This window comes from Mustela erminea, chromosome 12, assembly GCF_009829155.1.
Source record: "Mustela erminea isolate mMusErm1 chromosome 12, mMusErm1.Pri, whole genome shotgun sequence".
NCBI classification, from domain to species: domain Eukaryota; kingdom Metazoa; phylum Chordata; class Mammalia; order Carnivora; family Mustelidae; genus Mustela; species Mustela erminea.
The window spans coordinates 4,519,474-4,539,166 of record NC_045625.1 but is presented as its reverse complement, the minus strand read 5'-3'; the positions used below and the strand labels follow the sequence as shown (position 1 = coordinate 4,539,166).

General features: G+C 54.8%; 1 protein-coding gene across 6 annotated transcripts in view; it reads right to left on the bottom strand.

Moving 5' to 3' along the window:
- Positions 1–18,785, bottom strand: part of RAPGEF1 (Rap guanine nucleotide exchange factor 1) — a 134,754-nt gene extending 115,969 nt beyond the window's left edge. For 3 of the 6 annotated variants that reach the window (XM_032307913.1, XM_032307915.1, XM_032307923.1), the window contains exon 1: positions 18,540–18,785. In XM_032307913.1, coding sequence (XP_032163804.1) covers positions 18,540–18,600 — 61 coding nt within the window. In that variant the 5' untranslated portion in view covers positions 18,601–18,785. Of the gene's footprint in view, positions 1–866; positions 1,395–18,539 lie in introns of those variants that run through there. The other 3 variants (XM_032307931.1, XM_032307933.1, XM_032307916.1) reach the window with 2 other exon arrangements.
- Positions 18,786–19,693: the final 908 nt, after the last annotated feature.

The following is a 19,693-nucleotide window of genomic DNA, read 5'->3' as shown; positions in this document are numbered from 1 at the left end:
CCCGCGAATGACAGACGCCACGTTTGGACACGGCTGCCGACCAAGGGTTCTCGGGAGGCACGCCGCACTACCCGGGGCCGTGAACCGCTAGTGCAAAGGCGCCGAGACAGAAGCATACTTGCTATATTCCAGGATCACTTGAAGGAAAGCTCAAAGCCTGCTCAGGGGCCAGAGGACAGGGTGCCACCGGCCCTGGTAAGGACCATGGCTGACCTCCCCACGCGAGAGGCAGTCATTCAACAACTGCGAACATGCTTGATTTGATCTAATGAACGCCCCGGCAGCTGAATAAGGACTGGACAGCTGTGAGGCAGGAGCAGGAACCAAGAAGCCAGTGAGGAGGGGCCTCAGCAGTCCAGGGGAGACAGTGGTGGCCCGGAGGGAGCCGCAGGGAGGAGGCAGGTACATCGAAAGGCAGCCGAGGGGACTTCCAGGTGCCCTGGTGCGGGCTGCGGGTGGAGTCAGGGATGACTCCAAGATGGCTGAGCCTGAACAACTCGGTCAAAAAGGGCCTTATTTACTGTCCCGGGCACCCCAGGAGGAGCCAGTGAGGCAGGGGTGAAGCGGAGAAGCGGGAGCTCGGAGCTTGAGAGACACCTGGGAGGACAGTAAGTGAGCCGTCTGCGGCTCGGGGGGGAGTCTGGGGCCGGAGACAGGCATTGTGGGAAACGACCAGCATTTAGATGGCATTTAAAGACCTGGGCCTAAGACTGCTGAGAAAGAAATCAGAGGACTCAGCCCTAGAACACTCCACACTGATTCTGGAAGAGAGGCGCCAGGAAAGGAGGGCTGAGATGGGCGTGTCTTCACGTTACTAGGACGCGCAGGTATGGTGAGACGGTCAGGAGCAGCTTGGAGACACCTACCGCCCTGGGTTCCAGTCCTAACTGAATGCTGGGGGACTCCAAACATCATTTAAATTTTTAGATTCGGTCTTCAAGTTCCAGATGTGTAGTTTTAAAGCATCTTGCTAATGATGACTAATATATCAACCTAATTAATTAGCGAATATTCCGAGGCACAATATCAACTTAGCGTGAGATTCATCGAAGAGTTTCTTCATCACTGCCAATCTTCTCACCATCTTGTCAGAGCGAATTAGCTCCTAATACAGAGGACAAAAGCACGGACTGCCAAGTAGAAGCTGGTGTCATCCTGGTCCTTCTCTTGCTGTTCACTCGAACTGTCTTCACTCTCTGATGCCTTTGACACTTCCTTGTTTTGTAAAGGTTTTGTTACTGAGCAGCGGCTTCAGCCTAGCTCTCCCACATGCCAGCCAGGCAAGCCCCAAAGACCTTTCTGGGCCTCAGCTACTCATCTGTATCAGGAGGCCACTACTGCCTCCCAGCAGAGCCATCAGGATGGTTAAACTCGGGGCACCTGGGTGGCTCAGTGGGTTAAAGCTTCTGCCTTCGGCTCAGGTCATGATCCCAGGGTCCTGGGATAGAGCTCCGCATCAGGCTCTCTGCTTGCAGGGAGCCTGCTTCCTCCTCTCTCTGCCTGCTGCTCTGTGATCTCTGTCTGTCAAATAAATAAATAAAATCTTTAAAAAAAAAAAAAAAAGATGGCTAAATGCATGCATCGTGCAGCTTCTGGAATCAATGCCCAGAGGTTCTCTCTGACCTCCTCATGCCCCTCCTATTTTGAGGACATTTTAGACCAAATTCCTGAGATCCCTTCTGTCTTCTCCATACGTGGCCGTAAGCAGTGATCCCAGAGGCCGTTCCCTGCTCGCCCACCCTTCCGGCGAGAGCATTATCACCGCGGAACGGGTTAGAATACCAACTCTCAGCCCAACTCCAGACCTAGCGAATCGGACTCTGGGGGCCAGAGCCCGGCACTTTCAGGTGCTAAACTCTCAGACCCACTACGAAAGGTGGGCAGCATTTTGGGGACTCCTAGGTCCTCAGGCAGGGACCACCTGGCCCCAGAGGATTCTGTGATCAGTGCCTACTAACATACAGGCTGCGGGTTACCAATTTACCATGAATGCAAAGCTTCCGGTCTTTCCAACTATTTTCTTTAAATGTCAAATCTATTACTGGAATAAAAATGAAACTTCTTGTAAAAATTCAATCCCCATACTCCTTTCTATAACAACACAGAAAACAAAATTTCCAACTCAACCTAGACTAGTGTTGCTACATAGTTATTTTTCAACTTTCCCTGTAAGGCCTGATACAAACACTGATATCCCTTCTAGCCATTCCAAAGAATATGAATTTAAGATCTGGTTAACCTAATTTTCATAAGGAAAACACATTCTGATTGTTGTATGTACATGTTTATTGTTTTTTAAACCAAATTGTCCCAGATTTTGATGCTTCCATGAGTTGAGTGACTGGAACATATGAAGTGGCAGATGCCACAGGGAGAATGGGACCCAAACCAAATTCAGCTGACCCTCCTGTGGCTTCTCTGAGCTTGATCCTGTGTTGGAACAGACCCTAGTTTTGAAATAGCTCTCTCACTGCAAACCAAGACCCTCTCCGACACAAATGTGGAGCTCAGCAGTTGTAAATGAGGCCTCCCTCAGTGTTTTCCCATCCAAACCAGGACACTTTGGGGAGTGACAGGGAGGGTGCTATTAATAACTGTGCCAGGACAGCAGGTGTAAGCCGGAATGCGTGATCGTCACCCCATCTGTCACAGTCCACATGAGCACAGCGATCCTTAATTTTCCTCCGGTGTCCAGACAGCTAACCGTGAGCCGAGAATAGAGCTACATTTATTAGCTGCAGAGTCTGCCTCTTCGAGCAAAGGCTAAGTGCTGACTGCAGGGCGGAGGCTGGACCAGTTGCAGGGAGCTCCATGAGAGCAGGAGCCCTGGCTTACTGTCACCATTCCCCAGCATCGACCACCACGGGCGGCAGACAGTAGGTGCTCAAGAAACCAGCTGAAAGAATGAATTAATGCTTCCCATTGTATTTCCCTGAATCTCAGATGTGTATCTCTTCACAAATTAACTTCCGAAACCAGGGTGTGCTCTTTTATAATCTACCTTGCTGATGGGAGTTTTCGTTTCCCTCAGAAGTGTTATTAAATGAATAATGTATCTTACAGGTGTTGGTGCCACAGGATCCAAACAACACAGTAACAGCCCATCAACACAGATTCAAAGAGACACGTTACTGATACTCAGGGGACCAGAGACCCTGTCGCAGCAACTCAAGGGGCAGCTCCCAAATGGAGTCTGCCTGGCCTGAAAATTCCTGAAGAAAGCCCTGACCTTGCTTCTCCATAGATTACCCTCCCCTCCCCGTCAAGTCAGTGCTACCCTCTCATGAAAGGGGCCAAGAGCCTGGAACCTGCCAAACGGTGCTGGAGTGGATGCCATCTGTGTCGTCAGCCCAGAGTACGTGGCGACAGTGGTAACCAGGCAGGCTGGGATGGAAGCCATGGGCAGTGAGAGTCTTCGTTAAGGGCTGACACACGCTAAGCACTCGCCATGTGCTGGTCTATAGCACCCACCAGGCTCCAGGGTCCCAGCGGACGTTCAGGCTCCCTGGGCTTCCGCCAGCCACTCTTGGCAGCGGTCTACTCAGACAGACACAGGGAGGGAACAAGAGGTTGCCCGGACAGCACTGGACAGTACTGTCTGTGGGGTCCTTAAAGGAGCCCAGCACAGCTGAGAGATGCAGGTACAAGGCAACGAGACCCACATTCGGTGGGTACAGGACCCTGCTCGGCTTAAAAGCCGCCTGCCCCATAGGAACCAACATCTCATAATCACACAGGTGTCCTCAAGGGAAATGCCCAGTTGCAGGAGTCGCTGCGCTCAGGGCAGCCAGAAGTATGGCCTCCCACCAGTTTACAGACTATTTCTAGTTTCTCCCAGCGCAGATGCGATTAATGAAACAAGAAGTCATTTTTACCATGAGCACTGTGCCCCCGTAATACAGCTGTCATACACCATAGTGGTTTTAACGTCTTAATTTAAAAAGACATTTAAGATTAAATGATTATGTAAATAAATACTGAGAAATATGTTAACCATGGTCATTTTTTATAAATTGTGGCAAAATTACACACAACATGAAATTTACCATCTTAACCATTTTTTTTTTAATTTAATTTATTGGGGCACCTGGGTGGCTCAGTGGGTTAAAGCCTTTGCCTTCAGCTCAGGTCATGATCCCGGGATCCTGGGACCGAGCCCCACATTGGGCTCTCTGCTCAGCAGGGAGCCTGTGTCCTCCTCTCTCTCTGCCTGTTCTGCCTACTTGTGGTCTCTGTCTTGTCAAATAAATAAAATCTTTAAAAAAAAAAAGATTTAATTTATTTATTTAATGGAGACAGAGAGAGAGAGAGAGAGAGAGAGAGTGTGTGTGTGTGTGTGTGTGTGTGTGTGTGTGTGTGTGTAAGCGCACAGCAGGGGGAGCAGCAGGCAGAGGAAGAGGACAAGCAGGCTTCCTGCCAAGCAGGGAGCCCGATGCAGGACTTGGGACACGATCCCAATCAGGACCCTACCCTGGGATCAGGACCTGAGCTGAAGGCAGATGCTTAATGACTGAGCCACCCAGGCACTCCCCCTTCTTAACCATTTTTAAGTGCACGGTTCAATGATAATAAGTATAATCACACTCCTGCATACTCTCACCACCATCCAGCCACATCATTCTTTTTGTCTTACAAAACTGAACTTGAACACTGTTAACCAGTAATTCCCCATTCTCCCTTCCCCCAGCCCCTGCAACCACCATTCCACTTCCTTCCTGTTTCTATGATTTTGATTACTCTTAGGTATCTTGTACTAGTGGAATCCTACAGAATTTGTCCTTTTGTTACTGGCATATTTCATCTGGCTATAATGTCCTCAAGGTTCATTTGTGACGAAACGTGTCAGACTTTCCTTCCTTTCTAAGGCTGGATAATATTGCCTGGTGCACACACCACACTGTATCTATTTATCCATCAGGGGACACCTGCATTGCTTCCACCTTCGGATGCTGTGAAGCTGGGTGTACGGATGTCTTTCTGAGATCCTTTTATTTCTTTTGGCTACATACTCAGAAGTAGAACTGTTGGATCACATGGTAATTCTATTTTTAATTTCTTGAGGAATTGCCATACTGTTTTCCATAGCAACTGTACCGTTTTACACTCCCACCAATAGTGCACAATGGTTCCAATATCTTTCTTTCTTTAACACGCACACACTACTGAAGCGTGGAAGAGCGTGATCTCAGAGCAGGAAAGAGGCGCAGGGAAGCATAAGGAGGCATGATCAAAGATCTGCTCCCGGGGCGCGTGGGTGGTTCAGTCGGTTAAGTATCCAACTCTGGATCTCAGCTCAGGTCTTGATCTCAGGGTTGTGAGTTCAAGTCCCTCCATCCCATTGGGCTCCACTTAAAAAAAAAAATCTGTTCCCCACAGACCTTCTGAGAAGTTGCAGGCACTCTGTCTTTGGACTTCTGATCGGAGAGGACGGAAGAGAAGGCAGCTGTCCACTGGTGCTCATCTCCGCTGGTCGAAGTTTGCCTCAAAGAGTTGTAAGTCCCTGGCACTTCCGGGTCGTGCAGGCTGGGCAGATTTCTACGGTCTCGCAGGCTGCAGGAGTAGAGAAAAGCCCGGGAGAGGGGCCGGGGGAACACCGTGCGCAGCTGGCTGGCCCCCCGGCAGAACTGATCTGGGGAGCAATGTCCGGATTAGATGACAGGTAAGCCTGACAGGATCTGGAGTTGCGCACAGAGATGTCCAATATAAACTCTATTCGGGTAAGGAAGAACCACTCGGATGGAACGAGCCAGACAACTTCTTTCCTCAATGACTGTCCCTGAACTGGGATGGGTTCACGAGGCTCTAGTTGGTAACTCGGTCCCTACCTCTCCTCCACGCCGTCTCGGAGCCCCCCCTCTCCGTGTGGTCTCTGTCATCTCTGCGGCCACAATGCCCCATGGAGGACGAAAACTGGAGTGCCAGGGCGCCTTGCACCCGAGGTAGGAGGGGTCTCAGGGAGTCCCGGAGCCAGGGTCAGGGGTCCGCCTCTGGAGCTGTGCATGTGGAAGGATGGTGGCCCACCCCAACGGCTCGTTTCTACACATCCTCACCAACATTTGTTATTTCCTGTTTGCTTTTTTTTTTCTTTTGAAAGTGGGTGTGAGATGGTATCTGTGGTTTTGATCTACAGGTCCCTCATGACTGATGATGTTGAGCACCTTTCCAGTGCTTACTGGCACTGGCCATTCGTGTGTCTTCTTTGGAGAGATCTACTCATGTTTTTTAATTGGGTTGCTTGATTTTTGTGGGTCAAATGTCATCTTTATCTATTTTCAAAAAACAGAGCTAGTTAATCAAGGTCAAATTTTAAGTAGATAAACACTGACTATGTGCATTCAATAGAATACTACTCAGCCATAAAAAGGAATAAACTGAGGAAAACAACTTCATGAATCTCAAAGGCACTACACTGAGTAAAAGAAGCTGATCTCCAAAGTTACATACAATGTAACATTCTGGAAAAGGCAAAACTAAAGGACTGGCAGGGGCACCTGGGTGGCTCTGTCAGTTGGGAGGCTGCTTTCAGCTAGGGTCATGATCGTGGGGTCCTGGGACTGAGCCCCACGTCAGGTGCCTTGCTCATCAGGAAGCCTGCTCCTTCCTCTCCCTCTGCCTACTGCTCCCCCTGTTTGTGCTCTCTGTGTCCAATAAATAATAAAATCTTAAACAACAATAACAAAACCATACAGATGGAAAACAGACTGATGGTTGCTGGCAGTCAGGGGTGGGGGAGAAGGGTCTGACCACGGAGGGACAGCAAGATGGAATGGGTCTCAACCTTGACCGTGGCGGTGGTTACACAGACGGGGAGGGATCTCGGCAAACTGTACCCCCTTTAAAAGAAGGCCCGTTTTACTGAATGTAAATTAAGAAGTTGTCGCGCAGAGGGCAAAAGGGTTTGTCCTACCCACACAGATGTTATGCTAAAGCAGCTTACAGGCACCATCTCACGGAACCCTCACAAACCCCTGGGACTGTGTCATTATTAATGGTCACCTGAACCCAGGTCTGACCGCCCCAGAGGAACTAAGCCCTGATTACTTTGGACACATGAGACCCCACGTGAGCTCTTCAAGGCGGGGAGCAGCTGCTAGCTATGATTTCTCCTACAGTGGCAGCAAGTTAGTGCGGGTAGAACCATGGTAGAACCTGGGGCAACCCTTTTGCCCCAGGGACCAGGCCTACAGACCTTCCGCCAGATCCTTAGCAGGACTCAATGATCTTAAAAAATTGGGGAATCACCGCTCCATTTCCAAGGTCCAGGAAGGGATGCTCCACAGGGCACAGCAGGCGCGTGGCAGAGAGAACTCGGGCCAGTTCTCTCTCCATCGCCCAAAGATGCCACAGTTCCAGGCGTTCCTAGTGATGTGCTCCCCACGGAGGTTTCGGCGTTTCGGTCACACAATTTCCTCACTGGTAGGTGCATTTCACCTGCCAAGCTGGAGCCAGGGAACTTGGGGCTTCCCGGCGACACAGGGCTGAATGTGCTTCAGGTCCCCAGCCCAGTTACTATCTTGGTCAAATCTAAAAACTGCATTCTACAACCTTGCACATTTAAGGTAATTAATAGAGACAGCTCCCGATGAACAGAAAAAACAAGGAGAGATCATGCAGGAAACGATGCTTTTGATCTGCGCCTTTGGTTTTCTGATGAGCTCAGAGAATTAATATTTGTAAGGCACTCCTGACAAGCTGGGGCAGGAGCACAGATTAGTGTGGTTACGCTAATTAAGTGAGAGGTCCTGTAGCTCCAGGACCCAGTGATTAAAGAAAGTGAAAAGGGTTGACTGGTCTCTGGGCTCTTTGTAAACAGCCCCGTGCTGGGAGCGAGCTGTGCTGACAAACCTGCACAGAGACGACCCACATTCCCTCTCACCTGTCACAGGCGCCCAGGGGAACACGGGGGAGAGAGGACTCAGAACAATACACGAGGATTTCTCAATTCATCCTCATTGCGAAAATTTATCAAGGAGGAAAAATAAAAGGTATGAAATCACCTGCTTGTGGCATTCGGCACAATTTGCAAGCGACTTGTACAAGGGGGCCTTGAATGGCGTGCGGCATTTTAACCGGCCCAAGACAAGAGCACTATACTGTGACCATTTCACCTTCAAAGCTGAACGAAGACGGTTTAATGACCCTTGAGCGTCACCTCTGCAAGGAGAAACTGAGGTGGGGTCTCTTGGGATGAAGCAAAGCTACACCTGCAGGTCATTAGCGGGGCTCTGACCCCGAGACAAGCTCCCACCCCTGACGCTGGCCTGTTCCTTCTAGACAGCGGTAGGAACATTATCAGATCTTCCTCAATCTACCCACATGTGCTGGGGCCACGTGCGGCTGAAATGAAACCCCATCTACTCCTCCTTGAATGACCTTTTTGGAGGTTTATTTCTTAGTTATGAAAACCTATTCCCTGGAATTCAGCTTCCTCAAATGTAAAAAAAGAGAGAGAGAGAGAGAGAGAGAGAAACCCTAGGAGGAAATACCTCAACAGCCAAAGACCTCCCCTTCTTCTGTGAACGTGGAGGTCTGAATGTCACTTACATATGACCTTTTTCAAAGAAACTGTCATTTTAAAGCACAAGGAGCTATTAGGGCAGAACAAAAGCTAATAATGTGCTCTAGCACTTACGTGTCAAGATCCCGTTAATACGCTTTACGTCCGTCATCTCACCTAATGCTCCCTCCAGACCGTAAGGCAGGCATGTTGATGTCTGTCTTCATTTCACAGATGGCGGAACGGAGACTTACACAGGCAAAGTGACTGTCTAAGATCCCACCACCGCCCTACGGGAGAGCTAGATGCCAACCCGCAGGTGTGGGACCGGGAGGCCCAGGCTCCCCCCACCCTTCCATACTGAGTCCAGCCTCTCTCTCTGCAGGTGGGGAGCCTGAGAGCTCAGAGGTGCACCGATCGGGGCTGGCATGCAGAACCAGGGCCCACGAGGCAGGTCTTCCAACTTCTGGCCCAGGCCCACAATGCTTCCAACAAGTACGAAAGCCTAAATCGAAAGTCTCCTGCACACAGCACAGGTGGCGGTCAGACTGTCAAACCCCTACGGGCAACAGATGTCTCTGATCTTCTCAATACCCCGCACTGCCCCGGCGGACGACTTGGCACCCAGTGAGCACTGAGCCATTGACGCCGAGACGGGTGGACGGCGGGTGGGCGGGGAGGCGGCGGGTGGAGCTATTCTAGGTAAGGGGCTGTCCCCACTGCACACATCCAAAGCAGATTCCCGTACAATCTTTTCTGCAAATTCACTTTTTAAGTCACCTCTGAGAAACCAGAAGCTGCTTCAAAACCCTGCAGACAGATGCTGACACACCTTCACGGTTCTCAGAGAGGCTGGAAAGACCCAGGGGACGCCAAACAAAAGTCCCAGAGGGTGGCCCCCCGCCAGGCTCCTGGTGGCCCTGGAGAGGACCCGCACTAAAGGTCCACGGAGCACACGCAGAGGAGGAGGGGAAGACAAGCAGTGCGAGAAACCCGGAGTCCCCAACCCGCTCAGCCTGTCACTCAGCACGTGACCTCAGCCAGTCACTTCTCGCCCTGCCGTCTCCCTTTCTTCAACTGGCAAATGGACACGATACCTGCCATTCTGCTCTTTGTAAGAATAGAATAACAAACCCACGCGCTCTCTGAAGGGAGCGCTCTCTGCCCAGTGCCCCGCACACACGGACCCGGCAGCTGCGGGCTGTCGTCCCCCACGAGCACGAGGGACCCCAGAACGCTATCACAACCAAATAAACAACAAAACCCAAAACAACAGCAAACAAACGAAAAATGCTCACGTCTCCAGAAGTGTTCTGAAAGCTATAAAGGGTTATGAAATTTTTATTGTGATAACAGTTAAGTGCCTCGCAGTATCTGTATCGCTAAAAACCGACAAAACAACCCAATCTGTCCAACTGCCCCCTTTACAGTGCAGACGAGGCCCACATGGCATCAGCACTGGAAACTGCTCTCAGCTGGGTTCGCCTGCCCAATCAGGTTACATCAGGGGCGCCAGAGGCTCGGGAAGAGTAAACCAGCTGCCCCAGGTCACCCAGCATGAAGCCGGGCTACCCGGCCCCCTCGCGAGCTGGAGCACGGAAGCCGGGACTGCAGTCTCTTCCAGCAACCCCACCAGCCTTATCTAGCGGCCCTTCTGGCGCAGCGACTGGCTCAGCAGCACAGGAGTCCCTGGAAATGTGGAGGCTCTTTTCTTTTCTTTTCTTTTTGGAGGCTCTTTTCTACCCAAGTCACAGCAGTCAGGAGAATCGTGTCCCCACAGCCAATGAAAACACAGATAAATGGGAAGCAGTCCTGTGGGCTGAGGTCCCGCCGCGGCCCCCACTCTGCATGGGACGTGTGGCAAATCTCAGCTGTTCTCCTCCTCTGGACCCCACACACAAAAGGAAAGCTCTGTGTGTCTCAGTGTCCTCTGCAGAATGAGAAGCTCCTCCTTGCGGATAAATGCGACCGAGTGTGTAACACACGCAGCACAGAGCCTGGGACCAGCATCGCGGTAAGTGCGCAGGGAAAGTGAGCTGCTGCTGTCACCCGCGTTCATCACCGAGAGGAGGAGCTGAGGGCAGCCCGTCCACGACGCACGTACAACCCCCTCTCCACGCACAGGCAGCCGCGTGAAGGAGAGGGCACACGTGGGCATCCAGAGCCAGCAGTGAGCACAGCCACTGCCACCAAACAAGTTCTGGAGTTTCTGTTTGCCTGTTTGGGGCCAACTACATGGCACTTGGGACCCAGCCTGTCCCACGGTCCAGTGGGCTTCTGCCGTGGCACATCCGCACGGGCCTTCTCCGCGAGGCAGGCGGCGTCCGTCGCCGGCTCAGGGAGGCCGCGGGCGGGCTGCCTTCCTCAGCACTGGGAGTGCGGCTCGCGGCCATGTTTCTCAAGCCCACGCTGATGGCACACATTTTTGAAAAGCCAGAAAGCAAATGCCTGAATGCCACACCCTCGTCTCCCGGCCTGGGAGGCAGCGCCTGCCACCCGGCACTCGACACCTCCGTGTCTCCTGTGCTTTAAAAGCGGGGCAGTCTCCTGATCGCAAAACTTAATTGGCAGTAAAAGGACTGTGGGGCCAGCAAGCGAGTGAAAAGCAAGGGGAAAGGTCACCCGCGAGGAACTGCTGAGAACGGAGGGTCTGAGCTGCTGAGAGGCAGTCCCCGGATTTTAGGAAGATGTATCCGGACCGCCAGCCAGGACTCCGGTTCAGAGAACCATCACCGTCTTCTGAACCACAGCCTGGAAGAAAACCATGCGGAGAAAGAGGACCGGTAGCCATCGGATAGCAGACTTCCAGTCCGGCAGGGAAGTCTCTCCACTACGCCTTCGCCCACAGAGGAGGAGGAGAGGGCACGAGAGACTCTGCCAAAGCCCCATGCCAAAGAAGCGACGGGAGCGGGACACGCGGCCAGCCCACCTCCCCTCCCCCTCAGGGAGCGGGCTCGGGAACCAGAGCGGGCGGTGCGGGAGGCCTGTCCTAGATAACATGCAGAGGCCAAGTGACAAAGACAAGCAGGGACAGAGCCTCTGACCGTGGCCTGGCCGTGGCCAGCAGGCTGAGCGGGACCCACATAAACCAGGGGCTGGTAAACGGAAGAGGGTGTCGTGATGGGTCGGTGAGCACGCTGCCGGAGAGCACCTTGGCCCCATGTGTCCTGCAGACCCGCGTCTAGGAGTCAGCCAAGTGTGGCTCAGTCTCTCGCCACACACCGCAGAGCTTTCTCAACCATGTTCTGGGACTCTGATCTCAGCACCACCATGACAGCTCTGAGGAAACTACAGTTAAACAGCCGTCGACGTACATGGTTAACACAAACCCCCAACTATTAGCAGATCCCTGCCAGATTACTGGTCCTACTAATCCCCCAAGAAACATCCTAACTGGCAACTCAAAGCCCAGAAGAAGCTCCACTTAAAAGTAATTTTGGGATGCCGGGCTGGCTCAGCTGGTGGAGCATGTGACTCCTGATCTCGGGGTTGAGTTAAAGCCCCACAGTGGGTGTAGAGATGATTTAAAAATAAAATCTTGGGGCGCCTGGGTGGCTCAGTGGGTTAAAGCCTCTGCCTTCGGCTCAGGTCATGGTCTCAGGGTCCTGGGATCAAGCCCCACGTTGGGCTCTCTGCTCAGCAGGGAGCCTGCTTCCCTCTCCCCTCTCTCTCTCTCTCTCTCTCTGCCTGCCTCTCTTAAAAAAAAAAAAAAAAAAGACTACTTCTGAGACTTGGAATCACAGACCTAAGTTCATTCTAGGATAGTATCACCTAAACTCATTCATTGTTCTAGCAAGTAGTTACTGAGCACCTCCTACATTCCAGGCACAGCCATGCAAGCCCGTGGTGGACCAGACAGGTACGTTCCCTCAAGAAGCTAATAGTCAAGTCAAGACTCTCTGTTGATTTTTAACTTTCAGGAAGGAAAGCGAAGCTCTGGTTTCTGAATGAGCTGAACAATACCATTCTACCCAAGTGTTTATCTGGGGCCTTCCCATGGGACTCAGGATCTGCCAGAGGAAGAGACGGCACCAGGCGTCCAGAGGAAGCTGGTTTCGGTAGAGGAGGCCGCGCACATGCAGGAGGCGGGTTTTCACACTGTTCGGCGGAGGACCAAGGAGGCTCCTCGGGGGCCGTGGCTGAGCAGGAAGGATTCACTGTCCTCAAAGTGGCTCCCCATTACCCACTATCTAATGGTCCTCTTATGTACAGAAGAGGACCTGCTGCTTTCAAGCAAAACAAGGAAGCACTAACTCGAGTCCGCCCCTTCCGAGCGCTGACCGAGAAAATGAGACCCAGAAAAGGAAAAGGGTTCCCCAAGGTCACGACGACGGGCCTCAGATTTTTAGTCAAACGGCCTGGAACAAAGAGCCAGCAACGAAGATGACAGATCCCTTAATAACTCCCAAACTGCAGGTTTTGTTTTTTAACCATATAAGAGGCTTTGGGGCAAGGTGAGTGACAAAGCAGAGGAACACCTGTCCCAGCAGCACGGCGCCGGGAGGCTTCCCGGGCGGGGCTGCCGGGCCCGCTGCGCTTTGCGGTGCGTCATCTTATTATGGCAACGGGGAACACATCCAGCTGGCCCGGGGTAAGACCGGCCCCATGCTCAAGACATTCTCCAAGCCGGGCTAATTTGGGAAAGGATTCTTCTGCAAGCTCACACATGACTCATCTTTCTAGGCCTCCTATCAGGTCTGTCGGCTGCAAGGAATCCCATTCAAACCACCACTGCCAACAGCTGCTCAGGAGACCAGGAAACCTTTGGGGTTCCTGTGGCTAATTCTCTGCCGCGCTGGCCACATCATGCTACTCATCTCCTCATAGGACTGCCAATGCTGCCGGTACCGTCGGTCTGATGTGCACCCTGGAGCCTGCATTGGGCCTGCCTTCATTTAACCGAGGGGCCCCCACTTTGGTAAGATCAGAAAAGAAATGCAGAAACATGAACAAGAATCGAGATGGAGGGGTGCCTGGGTGGCTCAGTGGGTTAAGCCGCTGCCTTCGGCTCAGGTCATGATCTCGGGGTCCTGGGATCGAGTCCCGCATCGGGCTCTCTGCTCAGCAGGGAGTCTGCTTCTCTCTCTCTCTCTCTGCCTGCCTCTCTGTCTACTTGTGATCTCTCTGTCCAATAAATAAATAAATAAATCTTAAAAAAAAAAAAAAAAAAGAATCGAGATGGAAAGCTGCTGTGTGTCCAGCACCACAGAGGCTCTAAGCGGTGCTCCATGAAGGCAGAAAGGTGGCCAGAGGCCCCGCCCCACTTCACCGCAATGGAGCTGCCACCCCCTGCAAGTGGCCAAGGCCGCCCCGATTCTCAGCTGCCCTCAGGTGCAGAATGGATATGCCCGGCCCTGATCCCACCCCAGGTACGGTCCTGAAGAAGGCGGGAAATGAGGCGCGCTCTTGATGCGTTCTCAAAAACCATAGGACGCCGCAGAAATGCTCGAGCCCATTCTGATGTTCCTTTTGGACTGTGACCCTGGAAGGGCCGGTCTCCTGCGGACTCTGTGCCACTCTGAGGCGTCACAGTGTTTGCCAACAAGGAGGGACTCCGTGTAAGTGTCGCCTGTGTGAGTAAATGAAGGACGACCGGGGCCATAAAAACGTTGTATTTGTTGACTGGATTCATTTTGACCACAGAGACTGTTAATTGGGGGGCGGGGGGGGGGAGTGTTAAATTTGAAAGAAGTTTAAAATGGATCAAAATACAGTGACTACTGGGGGCACCTGGGTGGCTCAGTGGGTTAAAGCCTCTGCCTTCGGCTCAGGTCATGATCCCAGGGTCCTAGGATCGAGCCCCACATCGGGCTCTCTGCTCAGCGGGGAACCTGCTTCCTCCTCTCTCTCTGCCTGCCTCTCTGCCTACCTGTGATCTCTGTCTGTCAAATAAATAAATAAACTCTTAAAAAAAAAAAAAAAAAAAGTACAGTGACTACTGATCTGCAAGGACTCTTTCCTTGGCCGAAAAAGCCTATAGCCTCATGCGACAGTACCTGCATTTTTCTCTGTTCTGACAAAATACACAACTGAAAGTTACTGTGAATGCAGTCAGCAGGCAATTTTCTTTTTAATAAAAGCCTCTTCACGTATCTGAAACACATACACTTGAGTCTGAGACACCAAAGTTATTCTGTCCTCCGGCAGTGCACAGGTGAGCCTGCCGCATCAGCCCCAGTGAACAGCTCGGGGGCACGGGGACTGAACGGGCCAGGGGTTTGGGGAGTGATAAAACTCCTAGACAGACAGGTCTACTGGGAACACAGGCCAGGGAAAGAGAATCTAAGAAAAACAAAAAACCAAAAACACCTGCACAATGGCCATCTTCAGGATGTCTGTTTTGGCTGCCCCCATAAGAAGAAGGTAAGGCCCAGGAGGCAGCGATCTCTGTTGTACTCCAAGGGTACTCCAGGCCCTCAGGAGATGCTGGATGAAGTATCTGATGAAGGGATGAACGTGCGAAGCAGCAAGAGACTGAAGAGCTCAGCGAGGAGAACGGAAGCCGCTCTCTTCCCCACCCCTCCCGGCCCTGCTAACTCGACTCCACCTCCAAGGCTCACCTTGAATCTCAGTTCCTCACAGAGCCGGCTCCCTGACCCCTCCCCGCACCGTAAGTCCTATGGGACCCTTCCTAAGTTCCCCAGGACTCCCCACTGCCAGAGCCGGTGCCCGGGCTACACTGTGATGTCTGCCGAGTTCAATGCCACATCCCCAGAGCCTGGTGCAGAGCCTGATGGAGCCCGTTAGTGCTGAATGGAGGGACTGAGAAATGAATCGGTGAAGGAATGGGGCAAGGACTTCAAAGTCCAGAGGAAAAGCAAACAGACACCAATGGCTTCTCCAAGGAAGGGGATGTAAACTCAAATGTCAACAGCCCAAGTGGGAAGAGGACCCTATCCCCTCCCCACCCACGGGGCCTTGTAGGAAACAAGGCCTCAGAGGTACAAGGGCGTCTTAACTTTTCAAGAGAACCAAAATTCTGAGATATAGGAGTGATTTCCTGATTTTTAAATACTGACCACCAAGTCTTCTTTGTTCAACAGGTGTGGATCGAATACAACACATCTACGGATTGAACCCACCAGCATTTAAAGAGGCATTTAAGGGGCGCCTGGGTGGCTCAGTGGGTTAAGGCCTCTGCCCTCGGCTCAGGTCATGCTCCTGGGGTCCTGGGATGGAGCCTCACATCGGGGCGCTCTGCTCAGCAGGGAGCCTGCTTCCTCCTCTCTCTCTCTCTGCCTGCCTCTCTGCCTACTTGTGATCTCTGTCAAATAAATAAATAAAATCTTTAAATAAAAAAAAATAAAGAGGCATTTAGGCTCCAGAAACACTAGGGAACATCAGTAGTGCATAGGCGACGTGTCTTAGAAGCACGGACAAAATGAGACCCATCGTACCTGTGTGCGTGACCAGAACCACAGTCACTGACTCCTCCAAAGCAGCCTCTGGAGCAGCTACACACATCTCCTGCCAGCGTGGTCTTTCAAAACAGGTCCCTCTTAGCTCCTAGGGAAGAGCCTCTTCTCTTTGCCAGGCCCACCCACAAGCTCACCCCAGGGAGCTCCCTGAACTATCAACCTCCATGCCAGGCTTCTTCCTGGGTCCTCCTCTTCCTCTAAGCCTCACTGGACAGGTCCCAACCAGCCAGCAAGCTGACCCTCTGCTGCCGTCTGGAACCCAGACTGCCTTGATCCCAGGTGAGGCCTGGAGGAGAGATGACCAGGGAAGCATGAACTGAGGTTGCTGTTCCTAAGAAACCTGAGGCTCTCGGCAGAAGGCGGCATGGAAGCCCCCTCCCGCAGCCAGGCACCGCGTACTGAAGAGCAGCAGAACGGACTCAAGAAAACCTCGCCCAGAGGCCGACAACGACTGCTTCCTGGGCGTCAGGCTCTGTAACTTACCAGAGACTGCTCACTTGCTAACAGGAGTCCCCGCTTCGCCCAAGGACCTTTCCTTTGAATGAGATACTCTGCTGGTGACTTAGGAGCAGGTCCTCTAGAAAACTCCAACAGAAATCTCGTTGAAGTGCAAAGGGAAATCCACCTACAAGGACCAGCAGAAACACCAGGAAGAGGTACCCTTTGTTCCAGGAGTGTCCTGGAACGTCGTCCCCTGACCACGCTGTGTGTGGATCACCGCCAAAGGCCTTATACCACAAGGACCGACTTCTTGCCAGCCTCAGAGCTTGCCTGCCCCACTGCCTCTCACCCAGTGGGTAGGCCTCCTGGGTTTCCCGCAGCCCCCGGTCAGCTCCTTTGAGTCTACCCTCTCTGCACTCCACCCGTGGACCCCCTACCCTCTCTTTGGAGCCTAACCACAAAGGGCCTCCCCCTTGCCCCACCAGTGAAGCCCCCCTTTCCTGTGCCCAGGCCCAGCCCCCTGTCACAGGGCATTTCTGGTGGCCTGGGCGTAGGATGTTAGGCTAGGTCCGGCCCTCCTTGCCTCAGACAAGCCTCTCTGAAGCAGGCACTTATGGTGTTTGCATCTGCTGCAGCCCCGGCAGAAGGAGGTGCCCGGAGAAGGCCACGGGAGAGCCTCTGCTGCAGCGCACTGGCCCTGGGCCTCCCTGCTCCAGGTGAGACGTAACACAAATGAAAACTCGTCTCATCAGAGCGCGCCGAGCTGCGCCAAACGGCTCATGGGAGGACAGGTGCTTTTCAGCTCGCTTTTTACTTTGCCACAACTTTCACGTTTCTGGTAAGAAATGTATCCTTAGAATCAAAGAAAACCCCATTAACGTTATATGTAAAATAATCCAACTTGCCCAACAGTACCCTTCAGAGACGCTATTCACGGAGTTTCCGAGAAACGCTGCCCAAATTAACCCAAGATATTTCTGGGTTGGCACGTGGGCAGAGAGGCAGCTCGTGGTCACCGGGCATGACCCTGAGCGAAAAGCTGAGAAAAAGACCCAAGAACCCGCCCTGAAGCCCTCGGCTCTGCCCCTGAGGAAGGGAGCCAGGCTTCCAGCCCCTCGGCCTGCTGCCGTCCTGCTGCCCTCTCGCTGGGTGGCCTGCAGGAACTCACTGCCCCTGCCGGGGAGCACGTAAAACCAGGCTCAAACCCTCTCCTACCCAGAACCTCCAAGGATTTACCAAGCGACACACATAAGGTGCTCAGCACCGCGCCGGATATACAGAAAACCCTCAGTAAAGGCAACAGAAATTTCCTTCCTGTGCTGAATCCGACCACAGCCGGCAAGTCCCCACCGCCTTCTGAGTCCGGCCCCGGGGCCCATCTCAGAAGAGTATCCCGGTTCCACCTGGGACGCGCGAGCAACTTCCCAAACCAATGCCACCTGCCCCCACCCCCTGCAGCCCCCCAAAGCCGGCCTTGCACAAGTCGGCCGCCGAGCTAAGCCGGCGCCCATGACAAGCAACGGGTGTACCCCCACCCCCGTCCCCGGCCCGGGAGCCCTGGCCCGCCCGCCCGCCCACCTCCCGGGACCCAGGGATGCACCCTGCGGGGTGTCGCCGGCGAGAGACGCCCCGGGCCCCGCGGGAGGCATCCGCCCTCGCGGAGCCTCTGGGGACTCCACTCCCAGCACGGGCTTTCCAAGCTGGTAATCGGAAGGCAGCTCTCCGAGATTTCTAGGAACACACAAAGAGACGAGGCTGTCCTCGCCCCCAAAGCCACAGGCTCCCCGGGGCCCGGCTTGCGGAGCCCGGCTCGACGCCGCCGGGGAAGGCGAGCGAGCCCCGAAGGCGCCCAGGCACATCCCGCCCGCTCCCTCCGCCGCCAGCCCAGGGGCTCCTCCCGGCTACACGGGCGCTCGCGGCGCAGCCGAAGTGACACCTTGTCGGGCTCAGCTCGGGCCACCGGGCACGGCAGCCGCGCGGCCGGACTCCCGCCCGCCGCCCCGCCGGCCCCCGCCGGCCCGAGCCCGCCGCCCCGCCGGCCCCCGCCGGCCCGGGAGCGCGAGCAGGCCGGCGCGCCGAGGCGAGGCGGCCGCGGCGGGGCGGCGGGGCCCCAGGCCTGGGCGGCGGCTCGTCCCCGCCGCCCGCGCGCCCCCAGGCCCGCCCCGCCCGCGGCCCGCGCTCACCTGCTTTCTCGAGCTTGCCGGACATTTCCGGGCTGCGCCGGAGGCCGAGGCCGCCGCTCATGGGGCCCGGGCCCGGCCGCTGCGGGGCCACAGGCCGGCGCGGCCGCCGCTCGCCTCGGCCCTGGCTCGCCGCGCCTCAGACCCGCGCCGGCATGGCGGGCTCCGCGGGCCGCGGCCTGTGCGCTCGGCCCGCGGCGCTCCCGCCCGCCCGGGGCCGCTGCTCCCGCCGCCGGCCGCCCGCCGCCGCCGCTCCGCCTCCTCCTCCTCCTCCGCCGCCGCCGCCGCCGCCGCCGCTTCCCCGGGGCCCGCGAGCCGGCCGCAGCGCCGCCGCCGCTGCCGCTGCCGCCGCTGCCGCCGCCCGCTTCGGCCGCCTCGGCCGCGGCCAGAGCGCCACCTGCCGGGCGCCCGCCACGCCGCCGCGAGCCCAGCGCCCCCTGCCGGCCCGGAGCCGATCGGGAGCCCGCCGCCCCTCCTGCCCCGGGTCTGGGACGCAGCGCCCCCTGTCGGCCCGGAGTCTCCACGCCCGGGCGAGGGAACCGACCCGCACCAGCAACCATGCCCTCCTTGCTGCCTGCACCCAGGCCCGAGATGGACCCCGACCAGGTCTCAGCGGCCTCTGCCTGTGGAACATGATCATCTCACGGAAGGCACAGCTCTCCCTGCCGACCCAGAGTGTCCAAGTCAGGGCTTGGGTCAAACATCCCTGCCCCCATCACGCAGGACTCAGAGTCCTCTGCAGGACGAAAGCTCCTTGTCAGAGCCTGGGAATGACGCCCCCAACCAGATCGCAGCCCCCTCTCAGCCCCTGACCCTGCTGCCCGAGACACAGCACTCACTGCTGGCCTGCTCTCCAAGCCAGGGTGGGGGACCGACATCCCCAACCCAGAGTTCTGTGTCCTCCCTTGCCCAGAGCCTGGCACACCCCCCTGACATGGGACACACTGCCCCTTTCCAAATTCCACCTCCGTACCAGGACCTGTGATTGACTCCACCCGGGATACAGAGCCCCATGCTGGCCCACACCCTGCCAAGTCATAGGACCAACCTCCCCTCCCATCACCTGGGACTCAGCAGCTCACCTGGCCAAGCCTAGGCTTGACCCACTGACACTCACTGTTCCCTGCCGTCTCAGGGGCTCCAGACCCTCCCCTGCT